The sequence below is a fragment of the Sorex araneus genome, chromosome 9 (genome assembly GCF_027595985.1).
Source record: "Sorex araneus isolate mSorAra2 chromosome 9, mSorAra2.pri, whole genome shotgun sequence".
NCBI classification, from domain to species: domain Eukaryota; kingdom Metazoa; phylum Chordata; class Mammalia; order Eulipotyphla; family Soricidae; genus Sorex; species Sorex araneus.
Window position 1 is genome coordinate 36,193,782 of NC_073310.1, and position 27,815 is coordinate 36,221,596.

A 27,815-nucleotide genomic window follows, 5' to 3' on the forward strand; every position below is an offset into this window, starting at 1 on the left:
TTTGCGGCCCGACCACTTATACTCTAGCCCACTGATGTACCTAAAGTGTGTTTGGTTTTAACATACTTGCTCTAGATCCATCCACAGTGCAGCAAATTGAATGATCTCATCTTTTCTTATGGTTGAGTATATGTGTGGTATATCATATATATTTTGAACTTGTACCATAGTCTCTTTATCCAATTATCTCTTGTCCAATATTTGTGCTGTTTTCAGATTCTGGCTATTGTGAATAGTGCTGCAATGAACATCGGAGTGCAGATGTCTATTCTACATTATTGTTACTATTGTTTGGTTTCTAATCCACTCCAGCAGTGCTCTGGAGTGACTCACAGCCCATGCTTAAAGCATATAAATTGCCAGGGACTCAACTGGCTAGGCAGCATTCAAGATAAATACCATAAACTCTGTGCTGTAAATATTTTTTATTCTCTTGCTTATAAATATTTTTAAATTTCTGAATCATCAGTTAACTCTAGAGCGGAGATAGTGAGTATAAAGTGTTTTATTGGCTATTCTGGAATATTTTGGCTGTAGTCAGTTATGTTCTATAATTTAAATTTCATATTTTAAATAGTAATAAGATAAATTAAAAGCCATAACAAACATCGCTATGAAAGTTTGACAGACAAACCTTACAAGGTTGGCTTTGCAATTTCTGGACTTTTGACTTCTAAATACCATCCAAAAGTTCTTTTTCTGTGATGAAATGTCACTGCTTCCACGCAATGGAAAAAGAAATGAGAAAAAGACTTATTATGAGATACAGTTGTATATGAACTCATGCTTTTTGCCAACAGCTATTTTATTAAAAACAGTATGCCTCAAATTAAAAAACTGTATTACCAATGCAAAAACCTTACAGAGCCAAGACGCAAATAATAAAATAGTGGTTATTTAGAGTTTTGACTCACATTTAACTAGAAAGGGAATGGGAGAATCCTTAAAACGACACGTTAAAAGAAACGAATTTTAATTGTTTTAATTGTTGTCATTCTGATTATTTCATTTTTCCTACATACTTTGTTTTCCAAATATTTCCATATGTAAAATGTAATATGGAAGAAATGAAAAATAAAATGACCATATACTATTGTTTGGGCAGTTTCATAGTAAGTTTAAAAAAATTCTAGATTATTTCACCACTATTGCTGTCGACCTCTGACCTACGCACAGCAATCCAAATCGCTTCAAGAAAGGCAGAACTTCCTTTCCCATAATTCTCGTCTCACGGTTTTGATGCTTTATGAACGCGAGGCTTCAAATAATCGAGCTCCACCAAGGACGCTAGATCCGCCCCTTAACTCTTTACTGGTCTTTCACTATTGGTCCCGCCCCACAGGCGGCTATGAGGCTGCTGATTGGGTGAGAGCAGCCGCTCGGTGGGCGGGACGGGCTGACCTCCGGCTTGGAGGCGTGGTCACAGGCTCACAGATAGTGTACCCAGGATCCCACGGCACCATGTATCTCGCACTCCGGCTCCTCGCGCGCTCGAGACGGCTCTCGCGAGCTCTAGCCTCCGCTTCTGCCTCAGGCTCAGCTCTCGACTTCGGTGGCAGGGCGTCCTTCTTGTTCCGGCCCCCGAACGCCGCTGGGATGGTGAGCAAGGGGCCTTGTCCTCGGGCCTCGTCACGGTGACCTTCACCCTCTGCTCGCCCGTTCGGACGCCCGCTGGCTGGCGGGAGGGACTCCGCAGAGGTCTGGCCGGCCGCGTGCAGGGCTGAGCGCCCTCTCCCACGTTCAGGGTGTCCCTGGGCCGCCCACCCCCCACTCGTGCTCTTAGCCAGGGACTGCAGCTGGCCGCAAGGGTTCTGTGGCCCCGCGGCTGCCATCTCCTTCCCGGTCACAGGGTCGTTCTTGGACACCCGAACTCGGCAGTGCCGCTTCCCGGGCCGGCGGCTCAGAGGAGCGTGTTTTGCGGGTCTGTAGCTTCCGCCCCTGCGTCTCCGGGGCCCGGCCGGCCGCGCACCACCCTAGTGCTCATCCTGGCTCCTTTGCAGGGCCCGGCACTCCCTTAGGTCCGGGCGGCGTGGGGCAGGGTCTTACGGGTTTAAAAAGAGGTGTGGTTCAGGTAAAATTGTTTTGTTTATTCCGGCTTCACATCCTGAAATTTGTAAGCCTGGGCCGTATTCCGGAGGCTTGTTGGCGGGGCGAAATGAGTCCTTTCGATTCCGGAAGACCTTTAGAACTGTTACAGGTTCAGGTTCTTGCTGACTTAAATAAGCCCCTGTGCACTTGTCACCATTTAGATACGCATGAAATACATGTCTACACATATATATTGTTAATGAAAATGTTTAGGAAGTTAGAAGTTCACTGTGCACTGTGTAGAACGAGTTTGGCAGTGCAAAAGATGCTTTCAAATCCTAGTCTGCCCTAGACCCATAGTGGAAACTTAGGTCACGTTGTTTTTGAGCCTTAGTTTCTGCATTAAAGTGACAAATAGTAAGAATTGCAATGAAATATTTACATTTTTAATGAAATAAAATAATTACAATGAATGTAATGAATAAAATAATTACAGTGAAAGTAATTTAGCAAGATTGCACAGGATAAAAGCGCTTTGGTATGTATTAAGTATTCGATGTTCCTTAAAGAATTTCAGAAGTTCAAAACATTTTCTAGACTTTAAGGTTGTTTGCAGTAATTTTAAGTCACAAATGAGTTGTTTTGGTAATTCTGGCACTGCCCAAATTTATAATATGTTATAAAGTCTTTAAAAATTATTCATCTTTACTTACCTAGCATTTTGTAAAGGGAAGTAGAAGATTGGTCATCTGAAGGCACAGTTGTTAAAAAATAGCAGTCTTGTTTGTAGGATTCTGATAGATTTTCCTCTCTGTAACTCTAAATATATTGCCAGTCCACTCATCTCAGCCTCCAACTCTCAGTATTGATTTTTTGAAAGTTTGTTTTCTTTCTTTTGAAAGTGTTGAGAAATTCTCATAACCATAGATGTCCCAGTTAATCTTTTATCAAGAACACTTGAGTGAGTATATACAATGGAGACCATAATGAATGCTACCTTAGTATAGTGGATAGGGAAATTTTGCATTTTTAAAGGTCTTTTTTACAGTATTTCCTTAATGATCTTCACGCTGACCATAAAATGTGGAAACATCTATGTGTTACACTGTAATAGTGATAAACTTGATTATGTATTTGCCAGTATTTTAAGATACGGTGGTTTTAAGTTCAGATGAACTTTAATCATTCCCAGCTGCAACCCAGCTGGAGGCTTAATGGAATGCCCCGTGGTTCTCGGGCCAGTAGGACCTCTTGGTTGGTGTTTGGTGACCTCCAAGACTATAAGTACCCTGTGGTCTTTGAGGAACCATGGATTGGTCTTGTGGTGACAGGTGTGCAAGGGAGGGACTCTAACAAGGAGCCTGGAGTATGTATCACTTTTACATTTGTACGCTTGACCTTTATGCTATTTCCCCAGCACCCCAAACAGATGTTTTTATTTTTTGAAACTGAAACCCCAAACACATTGAAATAAAATTATGGATTTTTAGCTGTTCAATTTTCTTGAATACTGAAATGCATTTTTTTTCTTTTTGGATCACACCCAGCGATGCACAGGGGTTACTCCTGGCTCTACACTCAAGAATTACTCCTGGTGGTCCCTTGGGGGACCATATAGGATGCTGGGAATTGAACCCGGATCTGTGGATCTGCTGTGTGCAAGGCAAACGCCCTACACACTGTGCTATCACTCCAGCCCCACTGAAAAGCATTTTAAGCCATTTTAGCGTGAGAAACTGAAAGGCATTGTTGTACCTTTTCTTCATTTAATACTATGGTTTAGTTAATCTCATCCCATATACGCACAGGATGCACATGTTTTCTAGTTGATCTTTCCAGCCTGGCTTATTTTATAACCACCTCATCAATTCTTGAGGTTCCTGAGGTTAATGGCTCCTGATACTACATGGTATTTCTAGAGCAAGTTTTAGTGCTGTAAGCTACCCCTAGAGTATTGGATATGCCAAAAACAGTGACAATAAGTCTCACGATGAGAGACATTACCGGTGCCTGCTCAAACAAATCGATGAGCAACGGGATGACAGTGACAGTGATGCTATAATGATAACCACTGTAACCAAGCTTTATTCAAAAAGGTACAGTTTCTTAGCTCCTTTTATTTGACAGGAAGGGTTACCTATGTATAAGATTTAACATGTATGTATGTATGTATGTATGTAGCTTTTCTCGTACTACCAAAGACTTGGTAATTCTCACTTGTCTGTAATTTTACAGCTGAGCAGCGCTAACTTACTGAAGTTGACATAACTGATAAATAATAGGCTCCCTGGTTATAAACCTGGACTTATTTGTATTGCACTATGCTATCTGTCATATAGATCACAAATATTATACAGTAGAATAAATTCTGAGGTCTATCTTTAACATCTACATTAATATGTGACTAATTGTATTAAAATAGAACTGAGAATTGGGGAATAAAATGAAAATCAAAGCTGAAATTTTTGTCTTTGTAGTATGTAAGTAGTAAAAGTATCTTTTTCCTCACAACTGATAAGATGTTTCTCCTTTTAATACTGGTTTCTTTTCAAGTTCTATTCAATTTTCTTAACAATGTCTTTATTTTTAGGCAAGCAAAGAGTCCTACCGTATAGAATATGATACCTTTGGTGAACTCAAGGTCCCTAATGATAAGTATTATGGTGCTCAGACTGTGAGATCTACAATGAACTTTAAGATTGGAGGTGTGACAGAACGCATGCCAGTGAGTTCCTATTGTGAAAATACTTGCTTATTTTGGATAACTTAGGCTTTATTCAAATGGGTCACTTTCTAAATAAGGTATTTTTATAAGTTAAAATTTAAAGTTATTTGAGAACTGGCTGTGAATAAGAATAGGTGCTTCTTTTTCATTAAAATGTCAAAATTCTGAAATTTTTAATCCTATTTTGAGCTGTAACAGAATATTTTGAATTTTTATTTAATAGAACTTTTATTTAATAGAATCTCATTTTTGTTGTTTTTTAGCTTGTAAACATTTTTAATTTCAGTACTTCAAAAATATTTTGTACTAATTTGAAATTAATTTTTAAGATGAATTTTGAGTAAAATATTTTTCTTTAATAACTTTGTAATGATTTCAGTTCTTAGCCTATGCAAATAAAAATGTTTATTTTTATATATGTTTGTAAAAAGCTATAAATGTCATGTTTAGCATATGTATTTACTATCTAATGAATTTACTATCTGTGTATATGTGTGTGTATATACACAGATAGTAAATATATGTATAAACACATATATGTGTTGTGTGTATTCTGTTAGTTAATATAGGTTCAGTGTCATGTGAAAAATAATTTGGAAAAGAATAAAATTTGTTTCTGGGCCACATTTGGTAGTGCTCAGGGCTTACTCCTGGCTCTGTGCTGAGGTATCACTCCTGGTGGAGTTTGGGGACCATGTGGGGTGCTGGGGATGGAACCCAGATTGGTTGCCTAAAAGGCCAGTGCCCAATCCACTATGCTTTCTTCTGACCCCATAATTTAAAAATTTTGTTACTGGATTTGGATGACATTAATTAGATGATGCAGTGACATGTACTGTTAAGAGACAGATTGCCAAAAAATTGTCACATGTCACTGATTTTATCACGCATCTTGATTTCAGAGTTAAGTGTGGAAAGGATGAAATATATAACATAACCTATTGAGGTCCAACTGGAATGTAAGAAATAATCATGCAGAATACAGGATAGGCTAGTAAGCCTAGAAGTAGCCAGGCTTCATCTGGTGAGATATTTTTAATAGTTATCATGTAAATATACTTTAATTTTATGATGATTATAACTTTATAGTTTAATTCTAAGTCTTCAAGCCTGAATTTTTAAAAAAAAATTATTTTTATTAAGTTGTTCACAATAATTGATTACATTTAATATTTGAACACCAGTTCCACCACATTACACCTTCCCACCACCATATTTCAAATGTTTTTAATCCCAAACACCAAACCTTGTCCCCCAAACAGAACCAAAATAATTTATTTTGTATTGTTTTTTATGAATAATCCACTAAAAATGATCCAAAAAAGTTTTTGTAGAGGAAAGTGTGTGAAGATTGTTGTATTTCACCCAGAATCCATTAAGCCTTTCTAGAAGAGACTAGTAACATGTTAAATTGAGTTTTGTGTGCTTTGTGTGTGCTTTGTGTGTGTGTGTGTGTGTGTGTATTTCTCTCTGTATATGTAGATATTTAAACATATACGTATATATATTGGTATATCAGTGCTGTAAAGTATCAGATGTCACGTGGCTGGCTGCAAATGTGGCTGCGCAGTTCAGAAATAGTCACTCATGGGTGAGGCTCGTCCGAGTGAGTGGAGAGTGGCCATGAGCATGGCCGTGATTTAATTCTGGAGGCTTTTGACTGCTAGGGCTGGCTCCATTGGGCAAGGAGGGGACCTCATCTGCCCCCGTTTGGGTTGCCCCAAATGAAACAGCCTGGTTTGCGATATGGAGGCATCTTTATGACTTATATGTCAAGCCTGAATCTTGACAGATTTATTTAATTGTATAACAGTTGAATCTTCTTTGAGGTCTTTTTGGCATTGTCAGCCACAGCTTGGTGGTGAGGTAAATGAGACTACATGGCTGAGACTACATGAGACTATATGGTTGAGTCACAGAGGAAGTATCTGATCCTTAAATGTTCTCATATAGTTCAGTTTTGATTGGAGTTGCCCTATAAAACAATCCTCTGGTGTGTATTTTACTGTTTCATCCAACAAGTTCTAGGGGTGTATGATTGTGCTGCTGCTCTGGAGAAAGGGCAACTATTTAGATAATGTGTCTGTAAGTGATAGACACCTGGGCATCATCTTGTTACATTTGACTTCATCTGGATTAATTATTGAACTTTATTAAACATAAGACACTTAAAATATGTGTGATTAAACCTACCCAGCCTTGTGTACCTGAGGCCCAGCATAAAACAAGACTACAAAAGATTATGAGCTTCTGATGCTAAGCCTTTCTTTTCTTTTCAGTGACACATTTCTCCATTTTACTCTAGTACTTGTTGAATGAAACTATTAGTGTGACTTTTTAATTTCTTTAGAGTCTATAGCACAGCGGGTAGGGCATTTGCCTTGCACGAGGCTGGCTGACCCGGGTTTGGATCCTCCATCCCTCTCAGAGAGCCCGGCAAGCTGCCGAGAGTATCCGGTCCACATGGCTAGAGCCTGGCAAGCTACCCGTGGCATATTGAATATGCCAAAAACAATAACAACAAGTCTCACAATGGAGATATTACTGGTGCCCGCTTGAGCAAATCGATGAACAATGGGAGGACAGTGCTACAGTGCTACTATAAATAATGAGATCTGTCACTTCACTCAGATGGTGTGCACCATGAAGTTTGATTATAGCTTTGGTAGTAGTTAAAGCCAATGTTTCTCAGTTGGGGACCATATGGCCCTCTGGCTCCCAGGATATTTCAAGGGAGCCACATTGAAAATGGGGAGCCATAACACCAGGTTAGGGTCCTATCAACAGGATGGGGATGGGGTGGTATAGGAAGGAAACTAGCTTGGAATAGGATCATGGTAGGAGGTTGACAAACACTATTTTTAATGCTTGTACCCATAGAAGTTTAAATTTCTATTTTTAAAAATAAGCTTTTATTGAGTTAATATTGGTTTGTTGCATTGTATATTTCAAATGTACACAATTATAATTGGATCCCTGTATACTCACTCTATGTCATGATTATCACCAAAGCCTAGTTTCCATAGACCTCCAACTCACCGTCTTTTAGTCTGTAGTTCGGAAAGTTTGTTTTGTGTTCATTAGCTCTTCTTATTCCACAAATGAGTGAAATCATTTGGCATTTTTCTTTTTTTCTTTTGACATATTTCACTTAGCATAGTATCCTCGGGTCCTCCCATGTTATTGGAACTGGCAAGATTTCTTTTTTTTTATTATTGGTATAATAATCAAGTGAGTAGTAGTCTATTTTGAATAGGCACCAAATTTTAATCCACTCACTTGTTGCTGGATTAATCTATTCATTTGTTGATGAACACTTAGGTTTTTTCCATATCTTGATTATTATAAATAATGCTTCAGAGAAGATAGGCATGTACCTATATCTTTTTTTAATTAGTGTTTTCATATTTTGTGGATAAAGCCCAGAAGGGTTAGCTGTATCACATGATATTTCCAATCTTAAAACTTTTAAAAATCTGTTCTGTTTTCCCAAATGATTGGAACAATTTACTTTCCCACCAGCAGTGATCCTTTTCACCACATTCTCATAAACACTTGTTTTTTACCTTTGTCAAAATAGACATTCTAAGAGTTGTGAGGTGGTATCTTGTTGTGATTTTGATTTGTATTTCCATAGTAAGTGATAATGAAAATCTGTTTTTGTCTCTGTCAGCCATCTCTGTAGATCTTTGGTGAAAAGTTTGTTCAGATTCTATGCCTATTTTAAAATCAGATTTCATTTTTTTGTTATGAGTTCATTATGTATTTTGGATATGTGCCCTTTTAAGATTCTTTTTCTTTATTATATTTGTTACCGGTTCTATAGTTTGGATTTTGTACCAAAATTTGACTTTTTAAATTTTGACAAGAACACATAATTCACTTAAAAAAACAGGTATCATTTCAGTAAAATATCAAAAGTTATTCAGCCTTTTAAATATAGTAATGTGATTTGGAGTTGAAGGTGAAAAGAAATTAAAATGGCTTGGAACATAATTCTATTTTACCAATTTTAAATCAGTAGAAACCCAGGATTAAAAAAGCTAGAAGCCAGAGAGATAGCTGAATAGAGGCTGTATGCATTGCACGTAGGAGGAGACAGCTAGAGGCTGTGTGTATTGCATGTAGGAAGCTCAAGATCGTTCAGTACCAAATACTGACAGAACTTGAGGTTCTCCAAATACTTGTCAGAGCAATACCAGAACACCACCAGGTGTAGCTCAAACAACTAAACTGATATTAAATTAATTCTTAGTTCCAGGAATTCTTAGTTCCTAGAAAGTGGGTAGAGCCAGCCAAGTGGTTTAGTGGTCTATATGTGTGGGCCCATGGGTTTATCCCATGCACTCTATAAAGCTCTTACTCAAATCTATCAATCTGTCTATAATACATATTCTTAGGGCAATTTCTAGTGACTTAGTATTATAACTTCACTGACTGGGTAGAATTTCATGTTTTTGTTTTACAACTGCTTATTTTACACTAGTTGGTGATTAAATATGTTGTCACTGTCACTGTCATTGTCATCCCGTTGTTCATGGATTTACTTGAGCAGGCACCAGTAACGACTCCATTCGTCCCTGTTCTGTGCTAGTGTAGCCCAATGGCCTATTGGGGGCTCTTTCAGAGTCAGGGGAATGAAGACCATCGTTGTTACTGTTTTTGGCATATTGTTACGCCACGGGTCGCTTGCCATGTTCTGCCATGTGGGCGGGATACTCTCGGTAGCTTGCTGGGCTCTCCAAGAGGGATGGAGGCTTTTGGCTCGGCCTCTAATCGCCTTTACAGGTGTTTCCAGTCTACCAAATACAAGCTTTTGGTCATAACGATCTGTGCACTGACAAACATGCACCTGCCTGAGTCTCTGGGCAGCACCTGGGATTAAATTATGTTATCGATATGAAATAAACACATAATTATTAATAAAAATACGATGAATAGTAGAATATGTTTGAATGTATGTGTGTGAAGCAGTGAAGCACATGCATATATACATATGTGTATATATCTATCAAATGCTATCATTGTATTTGCTTTTATTTTGGTTCTTAAATACATGATGATTCTCAGTTCATTATGGACCTATTTCTATTCTTGCTCTACATCCTAAATATTTAGTACTATAATGTTTGTTAATTAGTGTTTAGCGTGCAATTTTTGTAGCTTCATAAAATAAGCTTTCATACTTATATATTTGAGATATTTTTATGATTAATTTTAGATACCAGTTATTAAAGCCTTTGGCATCTTGAAGCGAGCAGCTGCTGAAGTAAACCAGGATTATGGTCTTGATCCAAAAATTGCCAATGCGATAATGAAGGCAGCAGATGAGGTAGGAGATACAGAATATGACATATGATATATATGATATATATAAGAGGTATAGGGGTATGGGAGAAAAGCAAGCAAAATGTATTTTTTTAATCTTTCAGTTACAAAATGAACAGGAAACATGTATTTTTTTTCTATCATTACATGTACACATTAATCAGAAGAGAGACTAAAGGAAATGTCAAAATGCTGAAAAGCTAATTGTTTTTGAATGCTAGATATATGATGGATAGTACCATTTATTTCATTAAATTTTCTACATTTATAATTTTTTTATTGGAAGTTTTAAAGTGAGCCAATTATTTAAGGTAATAGATTTCTGTAAGGTACATGCTTATTTTAGTTTTTAAGTTAAAATAATTTTACAAGATGAATTTAAACAACCATACTCTGAGAAGTCTCACACAATTCAAAAACTAACGCATTAACCGAAAGTAAAAGAATACACCAACCCTGTTGTCTTTATTCTTGGCAATTAGACATCTCTATGATGGAATAGCTGTTAGTGAATTCACACTGCAATGTCACTAGTTTATTATAATCCTACTTTGACTTATGTAACATCCTGCTTTCCCACTAAGCACCAACATAAAATGCATCTGAAAACTGAAGACTTTCACCAACCTTAACAAGTGGCTCTGTCTGGATAAAATTAAGAGAAGACAGTTGAAAAATAGAGGGGGAAAAAAACCCTTCAATTCAGTTATCATTTTAAATAAGTAAAATTATTAGACCGTTTGTACTAGATAATCTACTTTTTAAAGAGTAGTAGGTGGAACAAAATGGTATTGCAGACAGACTCCCAGAAGAGTCACAAATTATTTGTTATTATCAGTGAATGGCATTACATGTGAAAAATAAAACAATTAAAAAATGGTATTATAAATTGGTACTTTAACATAGTTACAAAATTACTCAAATAAATGGTGAATATTTATTGCATTAAAGAAATTCATTTCTGATTTTTTTTTTTTTTTCCCCTGCAGGTAGCTGGGGGTAAATTGAATGATCATTTTCCTCTTGTGGTATGGCAGACTGGATCAGGAACCCAGACCAATATGAATGTGAATGAAGTTATTAGCAATAGGGCAATTGAAATACTAGGAGGTGAACTTGGCAGCAAGAACCCTGTGCATCCCAATGATCATGTTAATAAAAGCCAGGTCAGTGTATAATTTATTTCTTATAAGTTGAGAAGAATACATTAGAATCTTTTTGTAAAATAGTCACTGATAGTTTGTTAGGGGTAGGGTTACATGTAGGAAACATGTAAGAAAGGAGTTCTTACATGTTTCAAATATTCTTTTTGGATCTAGATCTTAAAAATCACCTGAATTTAGTTTATAAGTATATTTTTATTAGTTGGATTTTGGGGAACTATTTTGAAATTTATAAAAATTATACCTCAGTTACACCTGCACCCAACCTTTTTTTTTTTTTAATTTTTTATTGAGTCACCATGTGGAAAGTTGCAAAGTTTTCAGGTTTAAATCTCAGTTATACAATGCTCGAATACCCATCCCTTCACCAGTGCTCATATTCCACCACCAAGAATCCCAGTATAGCTCCACCCCACCCCCTCACACCCCTAACCCCCCTATGCCCCTAGACCCCCCACCCTAAGCCCCCCCCCCCGCCTGTGTAACTAATAAATTTCACTTTACTTTCACTTTGATTGCATACAATATTTCAACAAAATTCACTATTATTGTTTGGAGAGTCTCTCCCCTAAAGTCAGACCTGCTGAAAAGGAAGCATTAGATATGTTTTCCATTGCTGAGGATGAAGAGGTATGAGGTCGAGTGACCACACTTATCGGCCTCTCAGTTTTGGGTTTCTGTAATTTAGTATTTTAGTAACTAAGTCCAGAGAGATATCTGCCAGAAGTTGCATCGTTGCCAACTTGTACTTCTCAGTTCCATTATATTCCACATATGAGTGCAATCTTTCTATGTCTGTCTCTTTCTTTCTGACTCATTTCACTCAACATGATACTTTCCATGTTGATCCATTTATATGCAAATTTCATGACTTCATGTTTTCTGACAGCTACATAGTATTCCATTGTGTAGATGTACCAGAGTTTCTTTAACCAGTCATCTGTTTTGCACCCAACCTTTTTTAATGTATAACATTTTACATGATCTTGGAACATGGAGTGCTATTACTACAAGAAATTGGGTTTGCCTGATGTTTTGTTATGATCAAACTGAGACTTGAATATAGGGGGATACTATTAGAGATGTAAAGAACTCTTCGGTCAGGTATCATATCAGGTATTTTGTGATGTGATTTGGTACTGATGCTATTAGTCATTTAGTTAAGATGGTGACTTAATTAAGTTTCTGTTTTAAAATTATTTTTCTTTTTCAAGTTTAATTTTTCATATGCTGATAATCTTTGAATTTAGGAGATAAATACATTTTTTGACTACTATTCTACTCTTTTAAAGTGGTTTGATATTTATATAGTAAATCTTTAATAAAATAAAAAACAATTTATTAAAAATAAATGAAGGACTGACCCAAAGGGCTTGTGTTTTTGCTTTTCTCCCTGTGACTGCTTTGTTGCTACGAGCAATAACTGGGTATTGCTGGTGGCAACCTACTAGGGAGTAGCCCCTGACCACATCCAGGTGTGCGCAAGCAAATCGATGAACAATGGGACAATAGTGCAGTGGCTTTCTTTTGGTGGGTCACACCTGGCAATACTCAGGAGTTACTCCTGCAGGTGCTCAGGGAACCATATGGGATGCAGGGTTTGAAACTTGGTCAGTCTCATGCAACCAAGTGTTCTACCCACTGTACTATTGTACCAGCCCCCCATTTTTTTTTTATTGTAATATCATGTTTAAAGGTATGGAATTAGAGTTTAACAAAGAGTATGCATAATTTAAACTACCTTATTTTGGTTCCAATTTGCCAGTGACATTTTAACATATCCATATTATTTCTTTTTTTTTTTTGCTGTTTTTTCTTATTTTAATAGTGGTGATTTGCCTTATAGAACTTTTCTAAAATTTTAAATGAAGGAATGTTTGTGAAAGAATGCAATACTGTGTTGAGATTTTATTATCATTCTTATTTCATCCAGCTGTTAAATGTACTTCTATCACTTATTAATGGGTAAATATATGTATGTTTCTATATTATATATGTATATATATATTATGCATTGAGTGTAGTGGGTTTATATAACATATTTCTGGGAATGTTCCCTCCATGTGATCTCTTATTTGATGCTAAGCCACCTATGGAATTTCATATGCTAAGTTTTATGTAGTTGTTCAGTTAACTTTTAAATTATAACATTCAAACTTGGGTTTTATTGTCTGATTTAGCATTTAAGATTTCTTTTGTAAATTTTCCAACAGAGCTCAAATGATACATTCCCCACAGCAATGCACATTGCTGCTGCAGTAGAAGTTCATGAAGTACTGCTACCAGGACTGCAAAAGCTACAAGATGCTCTTGATGCAAAATCTAAAGAGTTTTCCCAGATCATCAAAATTGGACGTACTCACACACAGGATGCTGTTCCTCTTACTCTTGGCCAGGTATAATGGGATTATATTCGATTCATTCTGGAGGTTGGTACACATAGCTAACATATTTCTCCCTAAATCACACTGGTTTAAAAGACCAAGTTAGGCCTAGAGAGATAGAACAGGTACTTGCCTTGCCAGCAACCAATCCCAGATTGATCCCTGACACTACATATAGTTCATTGAACACTTACAGGAGTGACTGTGAGCACAGAGCCAGGAATAAGCCATCAGCACAAGTCAGGTGTGGTCCCCAAAACCAGTATAAATAAAAGACCACGACCAGGTTTATAACAATTGAGTCAGTGACTGATTGTTTTGCATTAGTGGACCAGGAATTTTTGTTGATTAAAAATTGTGTAGAACAAGCTGGTAATGAGTAACATGCTTGAGTCTGTCTTCTTAGTTTTAAGTCTTTGTTTTGTACAAATTGTGGGACTGTTGGAAAATTATGAGCCTTCCTTTATTATCTCAGTTTTTAGTTTTTATTGTTTTGGTTAGAAAATTATGAGCCTTCCTTTATTATCTCAGTTTTTAGTTTTTATTGTTTTGTATAGGCTTTTTTGTATGTGTATGTGGTTTTGGGTCACACCTGGCTGTGCTCTGGGGTTACTCCTCACTCTTAGCTTAGAGGTTGCTCCTGGAGATGCTCAGGGGACTGTGGTGTCAGCGATTAAGCCAGGGTTGACTAAATGTAAGAAAAGTAACTTAATCTGTTTATTATTTCTCTGGCTTTGTACCTCAGTTCTTGAACTATGAAATTAGAAAAATTATTTGTCTCATAGATTGTGAGGTTTAAACATGCTGATTCACATAAAATGCTCTGAACCATTCCTATTGGTGTTAACTGTCATTATCATTCTTTATTTTATATTAATATCTTAGTTTCCTTATCTTACTGTATTATGTAGGTTCTTTAAAAATTATTTTTGAAGTGATCAAATGAGGTATATCTTGCACATCAAAATTGGTTTGGTCCTGAAAGAGGTGTTACTTTTTTTTTTTTAAGACTACCAAAAATTATTTTGCTATTTTTATTCTGTCAAATAATCTCCACTAATATGCATTGTGTAAAGGAAATAGAGTGATAGTTTTAGTCTTAAACTCACACCGGCTGGGAGGTAGGACATAATAAGCAGATTATCAGTGGATGATGATATATAGCAATTATAAAATGAAAGTTTTCAGATAATAGGTTTGTAGAAATTTAGGTGGGGGAAAATTGTACTTTTCCCCCCCTCACTGCTCACTGTACTGCTGTGTACTTAGAGTCTATTTTATTTTTGTTCAGATAATAGGAAACACTGAAAAAATCTTGATCATGTCCCTAGTTTTAGAACCATACATATATAGATAGATAGATATAGTTTTAGGGATTACTTCTGGCTCGACTGAGGGATCACTTCTGACAGGTTTCAGGGTACCGTATAGGAAGCTGGGGACTGAACTCTGGTCTGCGTTTTGCAAGGCAAGCACCATACCTTATGTGTTATTGCTCTGGGCCCTCCATGTGCAATTTTTAAGGAGATACATTTTTTAAAAATTTTTGTGTCTTATTTTGGAAAACATTAATGACAATTAAAAATGTATTTTGGGGCCTAGGAGAAAGCGCAAAGGGACTGTAGCACCTACCTTGTATGTTTCTAGGTCTCGAATTTGATTCTCTGCACTGTGGGTCCCAAACAGTTCTGCATTATTGAGGCAAGCACTGAACCATTAGGCCTACACAGGATTGTAGAGTATTGTGAGAAGAAGTCCTTAGACCCCGTTTGTGCTGTTTGGGAAGCCCCCCAAATAAAATACGTCTTGAGGCTATAGTCTTACTATGCATCTGCCCTATTGATTTGCCATTCAGTGAGCCACCAGCTGCTATGGTGCCTATAAATACTGTGTATGTTGATTTTTAATTCTTTTATTCTTTGGCTTTTTAGGTCATACCTGGTGATGCACAGGGGTTACTCCTGGCTTTGCACTCAGGAATTACTCCTGGTGGTGTTTGGGGGACAATATGGGATGCAGGGAATCGAACCTGGGCAAATGCCCTACCCACTGTACTATTGCTCCAGCCCCAGTGTTGCATTTTTTTAAGAGAGAGGTTTCTGTATATTTTTCTTAAGTTTGGGATTCACTAAGCAGTCATTTTCAGTAAAGCAGTAATTTAATGTACAAGGAGGTTCACGTAAAAATATATATTTCTTGGGTTTTTTTTTTAAAGGTATTACACAAAACGGTACACATTGTCAGGGGCAGTATTTTATCTGATGTTTATAAATTCTCTTTTCTATACTTTTCTTGTCATATGGATTAAAATAGTATAAATACCAGTTGGATAGTTTATAACTTGTTACCTGAAGTACTTAAGCAAAACTACTTAATGTAATTTGAGTAACTTATAAGCCATTATGAAATTTTATATTCTCATCTTAATATTTTTTCTCTCCAGGAATTTAGTGGTTATGTTCAACAAGTGAAATATGCCATGACAAGAATTAAAGCGGCTATGCCAAGAATCTATGAGCTTGCAGCTGGAGGCACTGCTGTTGGTACTGGTTTAAATACTAGAATTGGCTTTGCGGAAAAAGTTGCTGCAAAAGTATCTTCACTCACAGGTCAGCAGTAATAGGAATTTGGTGATAATGGAATTCTTTTTTTGCTTGAAAATGTTGTTAATTTAAAATTAGAAATTAGGCTTTCCTATTAAGGATGTGTTCTGGGGACTGGATAGATGGTCCAAAGGAAAGTTGCCTGCCTAGCTTATGGCTGACCTTGCTTTGGTTCCCTATACCAGTTGTTCTTTCTGCCTGTAGGGCCGCTAAGCACCACTGATGTGACTAATACGTTTCAGGTAACCCTTGGCAATCATGGTCCAAAAGCACTGCATCCTCAGGACCTCACATTGAACCTCTAGCTTCATTGTTTGAGAATCCATGGGTGTGGCCTTTTGACTTGCTGACCATTGCTTGGGAGACCCAGAAAACAAGATGTGTTCCATACCTATTTCAGATGTTTTATTGTTAATGTTTTTGCTTTCTAAAAGTATTCCATCTGTGAATTCATACAGCATACAATTAAAATCTTCTGCTCATGGTCATCTTTTTTGTTTTGATTTTTGGACCACACTGAGTGATCCTCAGGGCTTACTCCTGGCTCTGCTCAGGGATCACTTCTTAGCAGTGGTTAGTGAACCGTATGTGGTGCTGGGATTGAACTGGTTCACCTTAATAAAATGCAAGTGCCTTACCCAGTGTACTATTTCTATACCCCCAACTATTTTCTTTGTAAAGATTTTGAATACTCATTTTCAAAGCAAGCCGAATCAAGTATAATTGAAACTGTGAATGATGAATGTGTGTTAAATACTGATAGGCTTAATTTTTTGTGTTTCATTCTATTTTTTGAATGAATGATCTTTTAAAATTGTTTTACTAGAGAATGCAGTGTTCTCAATAATGATTATTATTTGAGCCAATTTTTATCTCTCAGATACTTTTATTAAGATGCTGTGTATTACAGAGATTTAAGGTAGAGATAAATAATAAAAGTATTGCTTACTAGCAGAGACTTGGTTTTTAATCAAATTCTGATTAATTTTTAATCATCAAGAGCTGTTTCATAGGACCTGAATATACAGATATTTAAACTTTTGAAAAGGGTAAAGATGGACTGCGTATGTCTAATTCACTTTGACTCATTGTTTCAGGGAATCTTGGGAGCTTTTGACTGGAGGTATTGGATAACATTTGTTTGTCCTTTCTCCTTTGATGCTGTGAGGAGCTTAGGTTTGAGTAACACCCATCACAGTGCTGCCAAGGCATTCCGATTCATCTTTAACTTCTTTATGCTTTGTTTCCCCTATCTGTTAATTGCTCCTTTTCCCTAATCAGACCCTTACAAAGTCTGATTCTTTTGGGGACCCTGGATTTTGTATATGCAATTGAAATATTGTTTTTCTCTTCCCTTTATGTCCTTTGCAATTTACTTTCAAGCAATGTCCTTTTTATATAGATATAGGAAGACAGTTAATGCTATGCACTTGTTTCTTGAAAATTAATTGATTCGGAATTATATTTACTCCTGGGCATCTGTCATATTTACTGGACTTAAAGCCTCAGTTGCCCTTAGTCCCTAGCATCCTAAAAGGAGGGTCTTGGTGAGGGATTTGGATAGACCCAGGGCAAGCTATAAGGTACCCAAGCATCAAAAAGGGACAAGCCATAAGCTACCTTGGCATTGAAAAGGAACAGGCCAAGCGCCATAAAACGCATTATAAGTCAAGAGAATGGTAATGGATAAAACTCTGTCATGACCCAAAAAGAAGTAACTGGATAAGGACCCTGCTAGGGTTAGGAAAGACTAACCTGACCTGAGAACTGCAGTGTGGGATATATAGTGAGACGTCTCCAGGAAGAGCCACCCTTTAAACTTGGTAAATCTCTTACAGTGTCCATAGAAAATGACTAGCAATATTATTAATAAGTAAGTTTAAGATGACTTTAAATGAATGCTAGCCAAGAAAAGGGGAAAGTAACACCTTAGATGGAATTCTACCCTTGGGCAGGCCTCCTAGCAGGCACGATAAATTTTGTCCATAAAGAAGGGCTTTACATAAGTTGATTGTGCTACCTTATCTATGTGTATTTGCTTCCTCCAACTCTGGGGGATTGGGTGGATGACTAAGGCTGTGAGATGGGACTGGGAACTCGGGGAGATGAAAATGAGAAGCAGAGCAAAAACGGAGTGGGGTGTGTGTGGGAGAATGGAAGAAATGGAGGGACGGAGATTGGAATAAATGGCGACTGATCACCAACTAGCTTGGTGACCCTCTTCCCTTCTTCATGCGTCTTTCAGCGGTAGCCTGCTGGGGGGAGGGTAGGCAACTCACAGCCACCATACTCACACAGCTCACACCCACACTTTTTTTTTAAACTCATATGGAGGAAAGACTAAAACAGCCCATATGGGGGTGATAGGGTGGGAGAAGGGCAGTGAGGTCAGTATGGCCAAATCGCGTTAGGAAAGAAGTATAATTTCTCCTATTTCTCATCTTTACTCAAGTATAAGTTGCACATTATACATGTTTGTCGGAGTACAGTATTTTTCTTTCAGTGAGTTCATCGTATTTGCTCAAATACTGTTTTTTTTTGTCTTCTCAAATTCTAATGACACTAGGTTTTTTTTAACTCCTGCAGAACATTCTTCCTCCCCTCTTCCCTTCCATCTGTTGTTGATGCAGTGATCAGAGATTGCATACATAGTTGGTTCTAGCACTTGTTTGTCATACACACTCGGTTGTAATCCCTTCTTGGGTTGCACATCAAATTGTGTTCAAATTGGGTAGATTTGCTGGTTTGCACTTTTTCTTTCAGTTCAGTTTTTGTACACCTGCTTACTGGTGTTGGACTCATTAATTAGTTCACATTTGAATAGTGCTCATTGAGAATTATGCTCTTGGCTACAGTACTTCCACATCTTTTTAATTGTGATGCTTATACACATTTAGCTACAGTGTGGCCAGAAATTGCTTTGTGGTACCAGAATCATGCTTAGGTGCATGAGGCAGCATCAGGGATTGTGGACCTTAAGTTTGCAAGGCTGGTGCTTTAGGGACAGAACCATTTCCTGGCTCTCTTCTTTAGAATGTTTTAAAGAAATGTAGTCAAAGCTTGAATCCCAAAATAAAAGTTTTTAATTTTTTTTTTTATTTCTGAAATAAGATTTTTTTTCTGGTCTATTTTTGCTTCTTATATATTGGAACTCTATTGCTGATATTAAAAAACTTAGTTTTACTTGCTAACTCAGATAAGTTATTATTTTTCTAGGCTTGCCTTTTGTCACAGCTCCAAATAAATTTGAAGCTCTGGCTGCTCATGATGCTTTGGTTGAACTTAGTGGAGCCATGAACACTACTGCCTGCAGTTTGATGAAGATAGCAAATGATATTCGTTTTCTCGGCTCTGGTCCCCGCTCAGGTCTGGGAGAATTGATCTTACCTGAAAATGAACCAGGAAGTAGCATTATGCCAGGTAAGCTGTAAATGTTAGGACTAAAACAGAAACCCAGACATTGTCCTATACAGAATATATATCTGTTTGTTTAACATGATTATAAAGATGGATGGGACATGTGCAATGTACTTGCTTTAGAATGTGCTTGTGGGCCACCTTTGATTAGGACTTCAGGGATATTAATGATTTGAGAAAAGAATTTTAGTTAGCAGTGTATATTTTGATTCCCACATTAGAAAAAATATATAATTATTTCATCTTTCACAATATAAATTGAATTGGGGAATTTTAAATGGACTGATAATGTGCTCAGGTCTCTAGGAGAACTGGTTTTACTTAAAAATGAAGGTAGAATAAAACTGTATTGAAGGTCAGCGTTTTAACGAGTCATTTGGTATTCGTTGAATGCCATGGAAAAATATGGGCATTGTTACTTGATGGAGATTAGATAGTTTTAAATGGGTGGACATTGTGCATTTAAGGTGTGATTAGTGAATTGACTGCAAACGAATTGACTTCAAACTGAAGAGTTATCTTGGAAGCACACTGAAGTTGACTTTCAGTAGTGAAAAAAAGCCTGACTATAGAGTCTTAAGAGCTCAGAGAGATAGTACAGGGGTTAAGGTCTTGCATGCAATCAATCCCAGCTCAATCCCCGAAACTGCATATGGTCCCTCAAATATTGGCAGGAGTGACCCTTGAACACAGAGCCAGAAATAAACCCTGAGTCTTACAGGGTTTGAACCATTCCTTCCTCCCTCAATTAAAATACATGCACAGAAGAGAAGACTTGATTATAAAATGTTTAGTGTTAAAAACTGACATAAATTTAGTTGATTGCAAATCCTGGGTTACAAAATCAGAAATGGAGAGTCATAGATAAGGAAATAATCTTTCTAATTTGTTACGTGTAATTGTCAGAAGAATTTGGGATATTTGGCTCAAACTGGAATGTGTTAGAAGACTTACTAGGATGTTGGGGTTCTCGACATTCATACAATAGGGATTTTTCTAGCTTACTGTAGTCTTCCTCTGAGAAATCTCACAAGTATGGTAATGTGCTTCTTGAATTAGTGTTCCCACTGCAGCTTGAACTTCTTTTTATTTACTCTTGTATCTATGTTAATTACCAGCTACTTCTAGTCACTTTTGATTGTCTATAAGGGCTAGGTCTGCATTTTTAATTTTTATTCCTTATTGTATATTGAGTATAGTGGAAAGAGAACACTTAAAGTGTTGTGTATTATTATTACTCACTAGCCATTGAATGGTTCACATCTTGTGAGTATTCATCTGCCTTCCTTTTTTAGGATTAAATACATTGGTACTGATTGCTGTTATATATTGATTGCATGTTGTACATTACTTAATAAAATTAAGTTTTTTTGATTATTTGGCACAAGATGTAAACTTAACTGCTGATACATGATGTCATGAGCCCATTTGATGTGGATTTATTTCCTGATGCTTTTCCTGAAGGCAAGGTGAACCCTACCCAGTGTGAAGCAATGACAATGGTTGCAGCTCAAGTTATGGGGAATCATGTTGCTGTTACTGTAGGAGGCAGCAACGGACATTTTGAGTTGAATGTTTTCAAGCCAATGATGGTAAGCTCTAAATTTTATTTTTTTATTTTTTTTTTTTCTTTTGGTGGCAGGTGCTAGGGGGCACACATGCAGAAGTGCTCAGGACTTACTTCTGCCTCTGTACTTAGGAATCACTTCTGGTGGGCTCCAGGGACCATATGGGATGCTGACCTCAAATGTAGGTCATTTGCATGCAAGGCAAGCATCCTGCTCACTGTACTATCTCTCCATCCCGAAATTGCCTTGATTTTTGTCTTTCATAAAGCTTGCTACAATTACATGGTAGGTATTTAATATAAGTAGCATTTATTATTGTGGGTTTTTTTGCTTTGGTCTATTTGTTTTTGGACTACCCCTAACAGTACTCGGGGATTATTCATAGCTCTGCACTCAGGAATCACTTATGATGGGGCTGTAGGTGCCATATGGGATGGTGTAGATCAAATCTAGGTTGGCTGCGTGCAAGGCAAACTCTACCTGCTTGTACTATCTCTCCAGTGCCTTGATACAAGTAGCGTTTGAAGTCAATTATAAAATAACATTAGAAGCTTAGTCTTGGATATTTAATTAGGTGACTTTTAACTCAGGTAACTTGGTTATTTGCTTTGGTTTCATTATTACGGGATGGGTTGGACCCAGGGCAAACGATGAGTTATGTGTACCCTGGCATCGAGATGGGCCTGGCCAAAGTGCCTAATGCTTAACTATAAGTTAAGTAAGAGCTTGGTCAGGGACAAATGCTGTCATGATCCAAAAAGTAATAACTAGATCGGACCCTGGCCTGAGCTCTGTAGTCTGAGTCTATGGCAAGATGTTCCCAGGAGAGCTGCCCTACTGCATCCATACAAAAATAACTAGTATTGGGGCTGGAGCGATAGCACAGCAGGTAGGGCGTTTGCCTTGCACGCGGCCGACCCAGGTTCGATTCCCAGCATCCCATATGGTCCCCCGAGCACCCCCAGGAGTAATTACTGAGTGCATGAGCCAGGAGTAACCCCTGTGCATCGCTGGGTGTGACCCAAAAAGCAAAAAAAACCAAAAAACAAAAAACCTAGTATTAAGATGTTAATTGAGATACTGGACTGAGGAAAGGAGAAAAACACCTTAAGAGTTATTTTACCTGTGGGCAGTCAGGAAGGGCTTTGGAATACCTGGAGGTTATGTTTCCTTTGAGCCTGGTGGGCCCTCAGGATGGGCTTTCTCATGTTGATTTTGCTACCTGACTGGGTGCAGCATGGGCCCAGAGGGCAAGGTGGAGAGAGACAGGTAGAGGTGGAGAGACTAGTGGGGTGTAGGCAGAATCCAGAGAGCTGGGATTGAGGAATGATGGGTAGGAAGGAGGAGAGATGAGCAGGAGAGACAGGAGGAGACTAGAAAGGGGAGCTCAGAGAGACTGGAACAAGTCCGTGGAGAGAATGAAATAAATGGCAACTGATCAATCAACCAACTTGGCCCTCGTTTCCTTTTCTGTCTGCCCCATAGCCTGGGCTGCCCCAGATGGCGAGTGGCCCGGGACCGACCCCCGAAACCCAGGCATGGCCAACGAGGAGAGCCACCAGGGCTCTCCCCTGGCCGGCCCTGGCAGATGTTTTTTACACTTGCCTATAGCGTATTACAAGTTGTAGAAGTGTTATGTTTTATTGAATTGTATGTTCATTTATCAGCCAGAAAGTAGCAAATGTTATTGGACAAAGACAGGAAGGCCTAAAGGGTGTTTGTCTCTTACAGATTAAAAATGTGTTACACTCAGCCAGGCTCCTAGGGGATGCATCTGTTTCCTTCACCGAAAACTGTGTGGTAGGAATTCAAGCCAATACAGAAAGGATCAATAAACTAATGAATGAGTCTCTAATGTTGGTGACAGCTCTTAATCCTCATATAGGTAAGGTCTTAATGAATAATAATGTTATTTTAAATATAAAATAAAAATTTTAAGATTTTCATTGTCCTCAGCAAATATTTTGAACAAAATATCTAAACTATTAGCAGTTATTAGACTATGTAATGTCAATTATTTTAAAAGGTTGATGTTATTTTTACTTGAAATGAGGTAAATTTAAGAATAATTGCCCCAACTTTTTTTTGTCTTAGTGGAACTCATGTGCTTACTAATCAGTGCAGGCACTAAGAAAGGACCTCTTTATTGGTATGTCACTAGGTGTTATTGACTGATTAGTAATATGAAAGGAAATATTTTTCTGTCTTCTCCAATTTTTTTCTTTGTTTTTGGACCCAGTCCCAGGGTGCTGGGGAGCTGGGCAATACTGGGGATTGAAACCCGGGCCTCCTTAATGCAAAGTATGCACTCAATCCCTTATCCCTTTGAATTTTCTCTAGATGCTTAGCTTATACTTTGTTGTTTTATTTCATTCATAAATGAAAATGAATGGATAAAAATGTTAATTGCTGATAGGAATAAAAGAGAAAATAGAAATAGTTTTGTCTAAAACCATGACTTTTGTATTGCAAGCCGTTTTTCGAATTAGAAATATCAAATGTAAAATGGCTTTCATGTTCCTGTTAAATATACTATTTAACTAGTCAGTTTTGAGGTATATGTTAAAAGCTTATCTGAAGTGGTTAACTTTTTTAATTTCCCATTTTAGAACAAGTTATAGTAATTTGCTGTGATATATTTACTCATTTAAAAGTTATAATCTGATTCCCCCTCCCCCCAGCTATTTTTTCTGGCCACACCCAGTGGTACTCAGGGCTTCTGACTCTGCTCTCAGGGATCACTCCTGGCAGATGTGGGGACCATGGTATGCTGGGGGTTGAAGTCTGGTAGGCATTGTTTGGGCAAGGCAAGTGACTCCCACTGAGCTACCAATTACCGATAATTCTGAACCATCAAGGCATATTTGTATTCTTGGTTTTTACATTAAACTTTACTTTTAGCATTACAATTAGAGCTCATTTGATTACCTCAAGTAGTGGTCCCACTATGTTATCTATTTTTGGCATAAATATTAAAATTAATGATACTATTCTGATTATTCTCAAATTCTTATATTGCCAGGAGTGTAGCTCAGTGGTTGAGCTCCTGCCATGCATTTGGCCCTGGATTTGATTCATACACACACACACACACACACACACACACACACACACACACACACACACACACACACACACACACTATTGTGCATCAGCTTTCGACTAGTGAAATATGTAGGAAGACCTAAAGGGTTTTATTATATCTGTACTTAAGACTTTGTTGTCAAGGAGCCAGAGAGCTAGCTCAAGGCTGGTAAGGCTGGTAGCCCCTCAGCACTATTAGTTGTGATCAAGCAAAACCAACAAAAGATAAACAAAAATAAATTATTGTCAGAGGCTCAAATTAGAGCTTCTTCTAAAGCTCACTGGTAAATCTTTCTGAGATAAAGTTAATGTGGGATATGCTTAAAATAAAGTTAATGCTGTACTAGGAAGGCAAACTATAATTTATCACCGCCACACTCATCACTAGTCTACCTGTCTACCCTAAGATCGCCCAGGCTCCTCCCCTGCAAACCACACGCTCTTTGGCTTCCCCACCCCCAGCAGTTGCCTGGATCAGTCATTCTGTTGCCTTTAGCCCTTTGTAGCTACCTTGCTTTGTATCTTTTAAGGCCTGAGTTTATTATTTAAACACTGGTTTACAAAGTTATTCATGATGATTTATTAAACACATTGTGTATTCTAACACCAGTCCAAATAGTACAATCACCTTCCCTCACCAGTGTCTCCAATTGCCCCTCAAGCCTGCCCCTGTAGAAGGCTAACAATAATTTGCTTTCTGTTGCTTGCTACCAATAAATAGCTAATGGAATGATTTAAAGAAATATATTTCTTTAGAAAAAAATTAGTGTAAATCGTTGTATCTCACCATGGAGACATTGTCTTTGTATGAGGGATTACTAATATGTTCTTACAAGTTAAGACTTTTGTGTTCATGTTTTGTTAATCTAGATTAGAAAAAAATTTACATCTGTAGGCCTTGCCTATTTCATTTAAGCATAGAATATATTAGCATAGAACTTTCTAAAAAAATTTAGTGATACATAAGAAATGATTATTACCATAATGAGATCCAAGTATAAAATAAAATTTAATGCAATATACTTTATATTCCAGAGTTTTAATTTCCATATCTATATAGTTAAAATCATATCACAATCACAAATTGGCTCTTATGGATTTATTTTATGATTGTGCTATCTGCCATTTCTTTTAAGTTTTGTTGGAGGAAGCAATATAAAGTAAATTTGTTTTGTCTCTAGGGGCAGGTTGGGTTGGGAGGGATACTGGGGACACTGGTGGAGATAACATTGGTGGTGTTGGAACGTTAAATGCCTGAAACAACAGTATTAGGAACAACTTTGTAAATCACGGTGTTTTAATAAAAATAAATTTAAAGTAACAAATATCTTGTAATTATCTCCATAGTTAATCAAGATTTTTAAATGTTAGTGGTATTCGTAGTATCAGTATCAAGTAAACAAAAATGTAATTTCAGTATTTACAACTGTATTGCCTTTTTGTTTTTTTCTTCAGGGTATGACAAGGCAGCAAAGATTGCTAAGACAGCACACAAAAATGGATCTACCTTAAAAGCAACTGCTATTGAACTTGGCTATCTCACAGCAGAACAGTTTGATGAGTGGGTAAAACCTAAGGAGATGCTGGGTCCAAAGTGATTTAAAGGAATTTAAATAAAAATAATTATTGTATAAAGTAAAGTGTAAGCAGATCTTTTATTTTTTTGGTGAAGCAAGATAGTTTTTATTGAGATTTATTTAGAAAGATGGGAGGGGAGAACGATGGAGAACATGTTTGAGAAAGAACACAGGCCTCTTTTGAGTGGACATAGACAAGCAGATGAAAAACACTGAGACAAGCAAATGAGGTGCATGTTAAAGGGAGAACATGACTTTGAAGAGCAAGACAAATTTTTTATTTCTTAAACAAAAATGGAAAGGAAACTGCATTAAAGAATTTGATCAGTATATTAAGCCCCAGGAAAGTGCCAGGTCCAATATGAATTTGAAAGTATTTTAAAAATATATAAAATAAATTATTTGAACTGTATAAAATAAAAAAGAAAACAGACTTTTTTTGTGTTTTTTTATGTTATAATTCTCTGAGCTTTGCATGTGTACTTATCACTTGATGTGTTTTTTAGAAATAAAGCCATCATTTTTTTAATGAGCTTTTGTTTTTATGGTTAGTAGTGTTTGAGGAAAGAATTTTCTGTACTGTAAAAGTACTTTTCACATTCCTAAATCATGTCCCAAATAGTGTTTTTATTTGCTTTTATATGGAAACACTTGCCCTTCTATGTGTATTAGGATAGGTTTAAATATTAGAGCATCTGTATCTCAATTGTTTTAGCTCTCATCATATTGGGTCCTAGGGATAGAACCTGAGTCAACTGCAAGGCAAACACCCTACCCACTGTGCTCTCCAGCCCCATGGAGTTAAATTTTATCTCAGCAATCTATTGTAGAGCTAGATTTTATTTCAGCAGTCTATTTCTGGTCATTACTTTGTCTATAAAAACATTCCCTTACCCTTAAAATGGAGTTACTGACACGTTTCATTAGTCCTATTTCTGAATTCATATGTATGTATAAACTACCCAGCACAATGTCTGAGTCAATTAACTTTCTCAGTTTCGCTACCTGAAAAGAATGAATAGACAAAATCATAAGTGCCAAACATTTTAAAAGGATAGGTGAAATCATATTAATCTGTGTTTTCTTTCAAGAAGAGTGTTCAGCTATATAATTTATTTAAACATGTCTATTATAGAATGAAAGGGAGAGCTAAAATTGTATAATTTTTGAAACATTATTGATTGGAGATGGGTTTTATCATATTGGTAGAACTAAAAATAGTGCTATCAAAAGCTGATTTCAAGAGATGTGGCTCAGTGGTAGAATTCATGTTTCCTGTGTGTGTGTCCCTCATTGATTTGATTCCTCACCCTACAGAAAAACAACAAAAAGCTCAACTAGTTGCAAAAGTAGAATTATGTATAAAATAATTTAAAAAAAAGTATGTACATGCTCTGTTTATCTGAAAGATATGTGCAGACCTAAAGGAAAAAAGAATGAAAAACATCTGATCATTGAAAATAAGTAGGATAGTTACTTGATACACATTCACATAATTTGATCCATTTCTTGTCTAATTTTTCTAACGTAGAATTTTTTTGAAATGTTTCCTAATCTTTCATTTTTCATATAAACATGAAATCTTTTAAATTGCATTTAGGCTTAATAAATGAATTGTTGATGTTTCAGTGAACTCTGTAGACTTTTTTTTGGGGGGAGTGCCATTCTCAGTGAGCTTGGGAGTCAAGAGATCAAACCTGGGCCTTGAGCATCTAATGAATAAGCTTTAGTCCTTTGAGCAATCTTCCTAATCTCAGTACAATACTGTTAATCGAGGGTTAGTATATAAGGCTGCTTATATACCTGATAAGATCAGAGCAAATTTTATCCTAATGAAAGAAACTTTCAATACTGTTTTCCACATTCATAGGTAAGTCTTTTGATACAGTATTGTTTCTTTGCTTCCATTTAATGTTTCATTTGATAAAATATTTGATA

General features: G+C 36.9%; 1 protein-coding gene across 1 annotated transcript; it reads left to right on the forward strand.

Annotated features, from left to right (window-relative positions):
- Window positions 1–1,422: 1,422 nt before the first annotated feature.
- Window positions 1,423–26,410, forward strand: FH (fumarate hydratase). The gene is made up of 10 exons (XM_004619016.3): window positions 1,423–1,599; window positions 4,619–4,753; window positions 9,975–10,085; window positions 11,071–11,247; window positions 13,458–13,640; window positions 16,072–16,237; window positions 19,448–19,651; window positions 21,113–21,240; window positions 22,948–23,101; window positions 25,756–26,410. The coding sequence occupies exons 1-10, from the start codon at window positions 1,462–1,464 to the stop codon at window positions 25,896–25,898; spliced, it is 1,539 nt and encodes a 512-aa protein (XP_004619073.1). The 5' UTR covers window positions 1,423–1,461; the 3' UTR covers window positions 25,899–26,410.
- The last annotated feature ends 1,405 nt before the right edge of the window (window positions 26,411–27,815 follow it).